Genomic DNA, 12,963 nt, shown 5'->3' with positions numbered 1-12,963 from the left:
CTGATTTGCATGGTTTTGCAAATCTCAAATAACATTTTGCGTAGTGGCTGGGCCAAAAGAGTGGTGCATACACGATGCAAAATGTTAGTAAATCTGTCCCCTGGTGCCTTCTCTGGCCCAGTGCCAAAGTTTGGAATCTAGTGCTAACAACACTGGGGGGGGGGGGGGGGGGGGGGGGGGACATTGACTATGATGTGTCTGGGTTACATCACTTTTGAACTGCAGGCCTGATGCTAAATTGTTTTTGGCATTTACCAAGGCACACAAAGCCACATTGATTGGTTTACTAAATAGAAAGTAACGCAACACATTCCGTAGCCCTGCCTCACTTTGCATTGGGTAGGTGTTTCATGGGCGGTGCATCGGTGTACCCATGCATTTGGACACAAACTCAGATTCACAAAGACTTGTAAACCTCTGTATGTGCCAAAATTGTGTGCCAACCCGGAAGTATATCTTTATTTCTCCTCATTATTTCCTCTTTCCGTGTGTACTGCATTCTGTAGCACACATAGAAACCGGAATATGCCTCTAAGGATTGTTTTGTGCAGAAAAGTGTCTCTTCCTGCTCAAAAGAATCCTGCCTGCAACAAACGCACGCTTGCAACATGGTGCAAGGGTGCCTGCACTGGCGCTAGGCAGACTTTAGTGCACCAGTGCAGGGCGAGAGCTGAAGAGCGTCATACCTTAGTATATATGGCGTTTTCAGCTCTCTCACAATCACGCAACGCAGCACAACAAAGGGCCTTGCTGCACTGGAGTTTGAGGTACACTTCTTTTGTGAGATGTGCACAGCATTCCTTTGTAGTTTCAAATTCATTTTACATGATAATTCTTCATCATTACATTCTCCCAATTTTATTTCATATTATTCATGTCTTCGTTCCTGTACACTCTTTGAAATGTTTTTCACCAATTCTTGCAAACTTTACATCTTCAGGAGTTATAATTAGAGCCACTGGAATTATGCGGCAAGGAGGATCAAATTATAGCATTGGTTGCACCTCATTATCACCAGTTCAACACCCAAATATAGCTATAAGCAACAGAAAGGTGACCGGTCAAGCTTTTCGAAGGGCCATCCACTACACAGAAACAAGAGTTGCTGTATTTTAATTAACTTTTGAACTATTCGAGCCTGTAACAATTTTTATGGCAGGTCATGCAGTAGATTATGGATTATGTGGCAAATGTGGCAAATCTGAAATTACACGAAAATGCCACAGCCGCACAATCCCATAATTCCAGTGGCCCTGGTTATAATTTATTGTTAAAGTATTAAGATATAATTTCACTGGTTTTCTTGAAAGAGATTTGTAAAAAAAATATTCCGGACTGAAGATATAAATAATATGATGAACAATTTAAAGATTGACGTAGAAAGAGGTGCATTAACTATGAGACCAAGACAAAACATTTGAGAGTCTGGTGATACATGTGAATGAGTGATATAGTGGATGAGAGGAAGGAATGTGGGCATGCAGGAAGATACTACAATAAATATGACATTTTGCTATCATATGTACAAGACAGTGCTGGTTTTGAAAATATGATGCAGTAATGTAAATTAACAAGGGTGTGTCAATAAATATAATCTTGTAATAAAGAAGACAGTGATTTCAAAATAGGAAAGGGTATTGTAAATATTGAAAGCCTTGTCAAAAGGTGTTGTAATGCATTTGATGCAAAGTGCATGTTAGAATTATTATGAGAAAGTGCTGAACTGAATCTGTGAGAGTATGAAAATATCAGATTTGTAAGAAATATGTAAAAACAAGAAGTGTGTGTGTGGAGCTGCAAAAGAACAGAGACAGTACAGTTCCAAAACTATAAAATATTATGAAATAAATTATAGAAAGTATAAAAAAAACACTTCAAGCTTTCTATTTGTGAGATATGGCAAAATGTTATGCTTTGGTAAATCCCTTTACAAGTACAAATTCATGTTTTGTACAACACAGAGTCTTATTTGTACTTCTGTGTCTCAATTCACTAAACAGCACAAATACCCCTTTCTCTCTTTTTACAAAGAATCCTTGGGTTCCACCTAGGAAGCACCTACTACCGCAACTTTCGGGGAATAACAACATGTTAACATTGACACATCTGGGAATGGAACAGATGTGCCTGAATGACTCGGGAACAAGACAGTTTCTAGAACTGGCGGGCTATTTTCTCAACACCACCGCTATTCATAAACCAGTGCATTACAAAACAATTAAGAAAAATAATTTCCATTTGAGAAAATTGAATTCCTAAGTGTGTTTTCCTTGGCTAACTTATTTTTCTTCCTCCGGGTTTGGGGTGGCTCCCTCCACTTTCCATTCCTGCTTTACCAGGAGTAAAACTCTGACCCTATTCAGGGTGGCCCCACTACAGTCCCTCCACTTTATTGCCTGACATACATTGTCGAATAAAAATTACATAAAATAGGTTACGTGTAGGGATTATTTCAGTAAACAAAAACAGGTCAAAGGTCATTTTAATTAAAAATCTTGTTTGAGGGCCTCCCACCACCAAAGATGAGGTAAAGCCAGGTAACGTAGTGGTAAAGGGGTGTACTGTCAGGCGATGTCGTGACAGGGGATGTAGTAACATACAGATGTTTCCAGAGAGAGTAGATTTACCCACGAAGTTTTATGCATGTTTAGGAATTTGGGAATATATAAGTTTTCATCAACTTTTGCAGTTGTTCCCACCCTGAAACACCCCCAGCATGCCCCTTTAAGAATCTTAATAGCACACATGTTAAATCATGCTGGTGTAAATTAGATCAACGTGTAAATCTATTTACAAGTGAAAATCCACACATATTTTGAGAAAACCACTATTGATTTGGCCCTTGCATGCGCTCTGCAGTAGTGTCGCTTATGTGTGCAGATTGCAGAAAGCTGTGTGAATGGTGTGCCTGGAGGGAGGCGCTGCAGGAAACTCGAGTCTCCTACGTAAGTAAAGCACAGAATGTATGGCTCCCTTAGAAACATCGCAGGCAGCAGCTAGGCAAGCGTCCTTCACATACAAAGCTTCCATAGTAGAGCGTGCAAAGGATAAAACAAACTTTGCTGTCAGCAAAGGACATTTGCAAAACACGTGGCTGCGGTGAGTGCATCTCTGACTTAAATTGCACAGGCGGCTGCAATGGAAGCTTCCCTCACACACAGCGGCAGTGATTAGTTTGTAAAAAAGTAAATAATAATAGAAGTTCAGGGCCCAAACCTTTGCTTAAAATACCGTTTCCGAGCTGCCAAGTGACAACAATACGAAGGCCCCCTAGTTTGGATTCCATGTCATGCCTCTCTCTTCCACCACCCTGCACCCCATTTCTGTTCATGTCACTTTAGCAGGTTCTTTTTAAACCCCTGCTGATGCCCACCACCTGCCACCACCGGCACAAATTAAGCCCTGCAATATCTGGTACGGCACACGTTCGTCCATCTAAGAGCTCACCTCGCACGCACCCCGCCACCAGGGCGGCCAGAAGCAGGGGGACCCAGGCAGCCATTGCAGGGGTGAACCGAGGGTTGACGCTCCTCTCCTGCCCTCGCCTCAGCAGCAGTGACTGGGGACGCCCGAGGTAACCTAGAGGCTGTGGGTGGGCGGGGCTAGTCACCCTGCTAGTAATCCTTTATCTGGCCTTTGTTGGCCCTCCGCCCTCTGGCAGGGGGCATTGTCCGCCCGACCACAGAGAGGGAAAGGGGAAGAGTTTCTCCACAAGGACCGCCTCCCCTCCTCGAGTCAAGCTAGAGCGAACCCATGTGCTTGAAATTGCGCAAATGCTCCCGAAATCTGCTGAACAAGTTTAAAAATAAGATCTCAGAAAAAAAGAGGAAATTCATAAAAAGCGGAAGGTGCCTCCATGAACGCCCTGCTGACCAAAGCACCACAGGGCCGGGGCAGCTGACACTGAATCGGGGATAGCTCGGTGCGTTTTGTGCCTGTTGCTGGGGCTGAGCTATGGATGCGCCCTGCAAGTCACAGCAGGGGCGGCTCTAGGCTCATGGTGGCCCTGTGCAGGGAGCGCAGGTAGGGGGCCCCGGAAGGGTCGGAGCTCAGGAAGGTGTTTTAATAAAACGTCCAGAAAAGGCGTTAGATGACCAGTAACATGGTAACAGAAAAACAACGTTTACTTTTTGAGTGCTCATCACTTGGATACTTTGTTTTAGAATCTGGGTCTCTGGAGGGACCCCTTTCAACAAGAAAAACACGTTGCGCGTCCGTAAGAGAGTTCGGCCACAAAGATGGATCCCTCCAATCACATAAATCATATTCAGAACACGGGTCTGTAACATGGTCTTGTTCTTTGGCTTCCTTTTCAATACCAGCATCATCCGTCTGTAAACTCTGAACCTCCTTCAGAATGCCAGATGTTGATGGACCGATGAATGATGTTTCAGTTTCTCTGTCTGAGGGTCTTTTGTAATAATCCTCATCCTGAGTTGGTAATTGCTGCATGTTTGTATCAATTTCAGTCACCTTGTTCATTTTCATTGGTCTGCTCATGAGTATCATTCTACTCATGGATATCATCATTTTTTTGTTCTTCTTTATGGTCGTCAGCGCCTGTTTTACCGAGTGCGTCAGCAGTACTCTGGCCAGAGGATTCTCCATCTTTAGGTTTCCCTTGGGTGATAAAGTTCAGGATTGCTCCTTCCTGTGACACTACGAAAGCCTGCTGAGCCACCTTTCTCTTTCGTTTCGAATAACCAGATTTGTGTACTCGAATTCTCTTCATTTTGCTTGCAATGCAGCGGGCGAGGCTAGCAGTGGGTAGGGAAAAAAAGAAGACAATCAGCAGTGGCGGCTGCTGAAAGATTTTGATGTGTCATTTTTATTTTCTTGCAAAAACAACAGTTGATGGACAGAATGCAGAACAATGTCATACATTCACCCCAGTACAGAGATCTGGGCCTAAATCCATCGTTTTTTTGCTCACCACACCACCCCAGTTCAGACATGGCCATATGCAAATCAGCCTTGACCCTGTGCCTCATGGGAACAGTCCAGCCCGAACTGCCAAGCCATGTCTTCCCTGGACTACACAATGAAGGACCAGCATACCTTAATGAACGAGTGAATTTCCAGCAACCTACCAGGAAAATATGTTCCAGAACCATCTCCCTAGCAGCCACCCAATGCAGCCGCTGATAAAACAGTGGAGGCCGCTACTTCTCCCACCTGGCAGTGAAGACCTGAAAACCCTCCCTCTGCACCTCAGAGCCTCACCATCGCTCCAGCAGTTCAGGAAGGACCACAAGACCTCGCTGTTCAACCAACAAGCAGCATGATCCAGCAGCATGAATCCCACACCGCCTCGAGACCCTTATGTGTGAAGCAGCTGAGCTTTACAAACCCTGACTGATTGATTGTAATTACCCTTCCCACTACATGTATGACACATTATGAGGACTAGCCACATATGGAAGGTTTATTTGAAGAGTGTTATAAAACTATAGGGTAGATCATGTGACTTGGCATACAAGGTCTGTTTTCTCAGTCCACTGAGAACAGTAGAGCCTGGAGAATAGTTCATGATCTATTTGGGAAGTGACCTTAGCAGGAAGAGAGTAAGCTACCTTGAAATCATGGCACACAGAGACCTGTCTCAGTACGTCACTAACTGATCCTGAAGACAGCCTACAGGTAACCAAAGACTCGTCCACTTTACCACATTGTCAAAAGACAAAATACAATATATTTAATTAAGGTTTCTTGTATAGTGCCATATTCCAGCAACCAGTTCTGCTCGCTTTCAGAGCACCTATTAAACCAGGATTAATTACAGTGAGTCCTAAGGCTATGAAAAGGCACTAGAGGTTCACTGAAGCAAAATTAATGTGCAAGGAACATCCACTCAGGAGACAACTTTCAAGCAAACGTATGAATCACTAGCACAGCGTACCAACGACCCCATGGGTCGTGGCATAAGCAAGGAAAATGGCCCCTTTGGCTGCTGCTCAGGAAGTAAAATATAGCAATTATCAGGGTTCAATGGGCCCCTGAGGGTTTTGGGTCTCAGTACCACTGTACTTGCTGAACCAATGGTAACTATGCCCCTAGTATGGACAGAGAAGGCTGCTTCACCAATTGCAAACTGAGGACTAGTTAAACTAGTTTTCTCTGCTAGTCACATGACAAGCACTGGAATGCAATTAAAGAAATGATCAAGAAGCCAGTCTCCTACCAAGGTCTCTGCAAAAGGGCATTAGATTGAGTTAACATGGGTAGGCACTGCCATCCTATTCCAGGCGTCCATCCATAGGTGCTTGCATTTCATGTCTGCCTCAACACCATATAAACAGACATAACCAAATGCCAAGTACATTCGAACACTCGATGTTTTCAAAGATTTGTGCAGGCAGATCCACTCATTAGATCACAAGTATCAGCTTCATACTCTGTTTTCATGATTGTTGATAAGTAATTGTAATCATTTTAATGAATCCTTAACATTACGCCTAACACCTCGTACCCTGCTCTCCTCTTCCCCCCAATACGAACGTGCCTCCCAAGTTACACCTCCAAAAGTCACCATGCCTCCCCTCAGCCACAAGTAAACACCGCCTCTGCACTCCTGACTCACACTTCCCTCAACATACAGCGCCGATCTGTACCACTCCCTACCGCTGGCGCACGGTGACCACCTCTCCGACCCGCGCCCTCTCAGAGATGAATCGTGAGAGAGAGGCTCTCTCTCACGATTCATCATGCCCTCCCTTCCCATGACCACCAGAATACCTCCAGCTCACCACCTCACATGGCTTACCTCCACCCAGACCCAAAGCACACACCATCTACAATAACATCCTCACCCAACCTTCCCCACGCCCCCGGCTCCTCACCCCCACGGGCTGGGATACATTCCTAAGCCTGATCTGCCCTCCTCCCCAGGGCTCCCCACACCCTCGTCCAATGGCTCACCTTCCCTCGGGTTCACTCTGCAGTGGCACACGCTGACCTCCTCACTCCCCCTCCCCATGCCCTGACCCTCGGGCTGCTCACCTCGCAGCTGGCACCAAAGGTTGCACACTGGCATGCTATCCTCTGCAAGGCGGCCTTTCTTGCCCAGGGTCTCTAGGCGCGCCGGTGCATGGCCTCGGCCGGTCTCGGTGCTGCTCGCTGCACGCCGGGCACGGGTGCTGCCACCCCTCCTGCCGCCAGTGATGCGTGGCGCTTCTGTAACCCCTTCGCTGCAGGACTCGCGGGCACTGCGAATGCGCGCGCATGCGAGCCTCCGGAGGTGCCAGATCTGGACTATTAAAACAAGCTTGATTCTCCTGAAAAAAAAGTTCTAAACAAGCACAAGACCTACCAGAAGAGCCCGAAACAAGGCCGACCCCACACAAAGACGAGACTGGGTTAGAAAGAAAAAGAGTATAAGAACAACCATTCAGCGTGCATCACATTGGATTTAGCACGCCTCAGTCGTTCATGCGCCAAATCCCTGCCAGGGGCCGCCACGAATATGTATTGTATCCGATTCCTTGTGGTGGCCCCTGGGGGGTTTGGTGGCCCTGTGCAGGTGCACAGCTTGCACATGCCTAAGGCCGTCCCTGGTCACAGTGGGTTTGGCTCCCAGGAAGAGCGAACGCAGCCTCGCTTCATAGTACCCCCAGGGGCACCCCGCTTTCCCCCCTCCCCCAAATTAGGTTACCCAAAGAAGACACAAGAAACAGTTGTAAGTGGGCAGGATTTATTACATAATTCCAGGGTATGTAATTGGTGGGTTATCTTACGGGCGATCCAAGGGCAGGCGGCCATCTACTTCACCTGCCCCGCCTGATGAGCCGGGCAGCACGGGAACGACCCGCAAGCGCTGCCCCCCCAAGTGATTCTTTTTTCGTTCACGTGCCGTTGAAATTCTACTCACACCCCCCCTCTCGGGGCGGAGCGTCGCATAGCAAACCCCCGGTTGTTCAGGCCCACAACCGCCCGCAGGCCTAGCGGGGCGCCGACCGGCTTCCGGGACCTCTCTGGAGGCTCCTCGTTTTGGCTCAGGCACCACGTGGTGCCGCGCAGAGGTACCCTTTGTACCGGCCTGCTTCCAGATCGCCCTGTAACTCCGCCTGCAACGAAAAGGAAATCATTAAAACGTTCAGCAAAAAACCCCACCCCACCACACCACGCCGGGTAAGCGGTAGGGAGGGTAAAAGGCGAGGTGGGCGACAAAGAGATCGCCAGTGAGGGTGGGGGAAGGCTAAATAGCCTTCCCCTCACACCTGGGCCCAGGAAGTGACGCGCATTGCGCGTCACTTCCGGCCCCCGACACGAAGGGGGGCAACCATCAAGATCCCTGCCCCCCGCCCCCCCCGAAGGAGGGGTGACCGGGGCCCCGGGGCCACTAAGGCGCCGACCGCCGAGTGGCCCCCTGCGGGGGCCGCGGTCAGCGGCATAGTACCCCCAGGGGCACCCCGCTTTCCCCCCTCCCCCAAATTAGGTTACCCAAAGAAGACACAAGAAACAGTTGTAAGTGGGCAGGATTTATTACATAATTCCAGGGTATGTAATTGGTGGGTTATCTTACGGGCGATCCAAGGGCAGGCGGCCATCTACTTCACCTGCCCCGCCTGATGAGCCGGGCAGCACGGGAACGACCCGCAAGCGCTGCCCCCCCCAAGTGATTCTTTTTTCGTTCACGTGCCGTTGAAATTCTACTCACACCCCCCCTCTCGGGGCGGAGCGTCGCATAGCAAACCCCCGGTTGTTCAGGCCCACAACCGCCCGCAGGCCTAGCGGGGCGCCGACCGGCTTCCGGGACCTCTCTGGAGGCTCCTCGTTTTGGCTCAGGCACCACGTGGTGCCGCGCAGAGGTACCCTTTGTACCGGCCTGCTTCCAGATCGCCCTGTAACTCCGCCACAGCCCTGGAGGCGGCTAACCGTCGCAGCCAGGGCCCCCCACCAACCTAGCTCTTTACCTGCACCCTCTATTCACCAATGCTTCGCTTAAATCCAATAAAAACAGGTCCATGCCTATTTGGGAGAGGTGTACTCCATCCAAGTCGAAGTACCCCTTTACATTCCCCCGAATCATCTCATGACGAATAAAGCCCAGACCCCTTTGGGATGTGAACTTACGCATTGCTCCATTAATGCGCCTCCTGGAATGCTCTACCGCTTCTAGGGATTTAGCTCCCCGCCAAGACCTGCGGGGAATGATCTCCGACCACACGATCTCACACTCGCCCAGACGCTTGCAGATTTCCCCTAAGTCTCTTTTCATGGCTAATAACAGCAATCGTCTCCCTAGGGTAACAAGGTCGTTTCCACCCAGGTGTATCACCAACAGGTGGGGCAAGGTGGACCCGTGTGCTCTTAGTCTCTGCTCGATCTTATTCCTGAGTTCGAACCATCTCATCCCCGGCACCCCCATCCATTCGACTTCAGTCTGAGGGAAGTGTCGCATCCAATTCCGGTGCGATGCCCATTGGGCCGCCCGGGCGACAAATGAATGCCCGATCACCCACACCACTCGCCCTAATAAAGAGGAGACATGGTGTACACACAAGTTATTTAATCAGAAAGGGTGATTGCAACGATACAAACTATAAAATCACCAACACATTACTAAAAGCTGCCTCACGGGCGAACATATATCTTAAAGCAATCAGATTCCCAACGCCCCAATTTCTTCACCTGAGCGGCCTCCAATCCCGCCAGGTGAGCGGCAGTGGCAGCGCCTATGCGGAAGGAGTGGCTGGAATACCTTCTGTCCGGCCGGGCGAGCCCCGCCTTGGCTAAGCTGGCCCTGATTACCTGCTCGAACTGGTATCTAGTTACGGGGGTACCATTTGAATGCAACAGAAGATAGCCAGGGCCGGGCGGTCTGCACTCCAACAACACCTTTACCCATTGTACTGGGCAGAACCTGGGGTCACCTAGAGGCTGAAGAACCACCCTGATCCCCCGCCCCGCCTGGTCAGTCTTGGACTTGCGTAAATGAATGGTCAGTGACCCGGAAATGGACACATCTGAAATTCCCAGCGCATCCCCTGAAAAGTCGACCTTGGACCTAGCCACTAACTCGCTGACTCTGAAAGCCCCAAAAAATGCTAAGCAGAACGTGGCTGAAAACAGCGTGGCCTCGTAATGAGAGTAGGTGACTAGCTCGAGGGCCCCTAGCATGCCTTTCAGGATTTCGAAATCAATGGGGGCCCGATTATCAGGGGCCCTGGGCTCCTCCCTAGCCCAGCCCTTCAAGGCGGCCCGGATGGGATAGGAGTTAGTGGGATCCGCCCCGCCAGACAACTTGGTGTCGTGGCTTACAGCCGCCAAGTGGCTGCCTACCCATGAACGGCTTTTCCCCTGTCCCCTAGCCCACACCAGGAATGCTCGGACCTGGGACACCAACGCAGCCCCTGAAGTACCCAGCGCTACAGAAGTTGCTCTGAATGTTGCCATGTGGGCGCTGTAGCGCTTTCTGGTACCTGGGGCCAGAGCTCTTTCTCCCATCTCCTTCAGGCTCAGTCCCACTGCAGGATCCTCCATAGATGGTCCGGGAATGGGGTCATCTGCGCTCTCGCCCGCGGCCAGGCCTCCCTGAATCGGAGACACTGAAAACGAGAAAGAGCGTCAGCGGCCACATTTTGAATACCCTCAATGTGCCTGGCTTTAAACTCGACATTGATGCGCAGGCATGCCCGGACCAACTCCCTTAGTAAGCACAGCACCTGGGCCCAGGAAGTGACGCGCATTGCGCGTCACTTCCGGCCCCCGACACGAAGGGGGGCAACCATCAGGATCCCTGCCCCCCGCCCCCCCCGAAGGAGGGAGTGGGGAGGGGTGACCGGGGCCCCGGGGCCACTAAGGCGCCGACCGCCGAGTGGCCCCCTGCGTGGGCCGCGGTCAGCGGCATTTCTGACAAACAATGAGCACAATTGAGGTGGGTGAGAGCACCCGGACATACACGTCACGGTGCCGTGGTCTGCGCGCGCGCTGCAGGTCTGTGCGCTTCCTTTTGGAGTGAAGTTATTGCATGTTTTTTGCAGGCTTTACTGTGCTGCCGCAGTAAACCCAGATCTGTGACTGGAGGTGAATGTTTGACAATGTTCAACATTCCGTCCATTATCTTTTTGTGTTGCATTTTCACCCTATGTGGGAAGGGTATGCCCAGACGTGGGAAGGGTATGCCCAGACGGGGGTCCCGTGCTCACTACGTCACTGGAGTCAAGCTATCCTGGCTGATGACGGCTGAAAGCCTGAAAGCGGTCCTAGGATGCTTGATTCCTGTCCAGGGAAGACATGGCTTGGCAGTTCGAGCTGGACTGTTCCCATGAGGCACAGGGTCAAGACTGATTTGCATATCTGCATGTCTGAACTGGGGTGGCGTGGTGAGCAAAAAAAGGATGGATTAAACCCAGATCTGTGACCGGGGGTGAATGTTTGACAATGTTCAACAGTCCGTCCATCATCTTTTTGTGTTGCAGCATCGTGCTGGGGTTTACTGTGCTACGAAACAGCAAATCGAAATATGAGCACTACCTAAAAGCGCAGCACCCTCAAAGTAGCGCAAAGCAGCGCAAAGCACAGCTCTGAGTTACTTAGCGCCCAGGGGGCGATACATGGGTGTAACATGGGCGTTCCCATGCAAGCACCCATGCCTTTTGACGCAAAACCATATTTACAAAGATTTGTAGACATGGCTTTGCACAAAAAGTTAACGCCCCTTCCAAGGAGGCACTCTTAGGAGAAATGCTTTAATTTCTTCATGCTTTTCCGATTGGCATGTGTGCTGTGCTGCACTGTGCAGCACGCATGCAAAGCGAGAAAAGCATTCCATCGCGTCTAGGCTTTGGAGCAGATTTACAAGCCCCTTGCGACACTTTTACGCAGCCGCTGCATCACTTTTGTGACGAAGCGGTGTCGTAAACAATGCACCACGCTGCAACATATTTACAACATGACGCATCTAGGGAGATGCGTCACGTTGTAAAGCCCTGCGCTACGTTATACCTGCGTCAGGTATAATGTATGCAGGGTGGGCGTTCCGACACAAGAAAGCCTCGTAAAAGTGACGCAGTGAAATCTACAAGATTTCACTGAGTCACTTTTACGACACCACTGCGTCAAAACCTTATGCCTGCTTGAAGCAGGCGTAAGGAGTGACGCAGCACAATAAGTATAGGCCGCCCCTGAGCACTACTGGAGTTGCGTCGTGCTTGCGACACAACTCCAGTAATGGGCTGCCCTTACGACAAAAGATGCGACACGCATCTGTCTATCCTTGCGCCACAGTGCGGCGCATTGTAAATGCGACGCATCCGTGGTGCCGCAAGGGTATTTTTGCATGTCGCATTTTAACTGGCGCATCCCTGCTAATATGCAGAGATGCGCCAGTTCTTGTAAATCTGCCCATTAGTATTTTGTACAAGAAGGTTACCCTTCCTGTACAAAACCTATGCTAGACTCATGCACACACGCTAGCGCTAGGGTGTGTGCATGGCGCACGGCCGCTGAAATCAGCGCCTGCGCAAGGGAAAGGGGAGGAGAGAGCCATATCTCTGAAGATGTGGTGCTCTCCTGCTCCCTCCCTGTCGCGCAACGCAGCACAGCCTCGCAAGGCACTGCACTGCGTTGCATGCCTTTTTTGTAAATCTCCCCCTAAGTGTTTTTTTTTTGCAGTTTTATATAGCGCAAACTCGACAGGAAGGAATTGGAGCGCATTACATGAGCACCAGTTATGTTACACAAGGACACATTCATTTCTGGTAGGCGGGGGGAGATTAAGTGATTTACCCAGAATCACAGGATGTTGAGCCGACGCCGAGACTCGAGACTGGTCCCCCAGCTCCAAGGTCGGACCGTTACGCCACACCCTAGTTAGAACTAGCATTTGCTGAGCTGCTCGGCCGGCTTCAATGGCTCCCAGTTCTGCAACCACATGGAGAGCGGTGGATTCTATGGGTCTCTGTGCCTTGTAATCAAACTGCCAGAACCTCTCTTTTGATTTCCCTAAACTGTTCCCCGGAG

General features: G+C 50.0%; 1 protein-coding gene across 1 annotated transcript in view; it reads right to left on the bottom strand.

The window, feature by feature from the left end:
• CFP (complement factor properdin) overlaps positions 1-3,788 on the bottom strand; it is a 150,981-nt gene extending 147,193 nt beyond the window's left edge. The window contains exon 1 of the mRNA XM_085629521.1: positions 3,448-3,788. Within this exon, the coding sequence (XP_085485647.1) occupies positions 3,448-3,502 (55 nt within the window). The 5' untranslated portion in view covers positions 3,503-3,788. The remainder of the gene's footprint in view (positions 1-3,447) is intronic.
• Positions 3,789-12,963: the final 9,175 nt, after the last annotated feature.

This window comes from Triturus cristatus, chromosome 10, assembly GCF_964204655.1.
Source record: "Triturus cristatus chromosome 10, aTriCri1.1, whole genome shotgun sequence".
NCBI classification, from domain to species: domain Eukaryota; kingdom Metazoa; phylum Chordata; class Amphibia; order Caudata; family Salamandridae; genus Triturus; species Triturus cristatus.
This window is presented reverse-complemented; position numbering and strand designations above follow the sequence as displayed.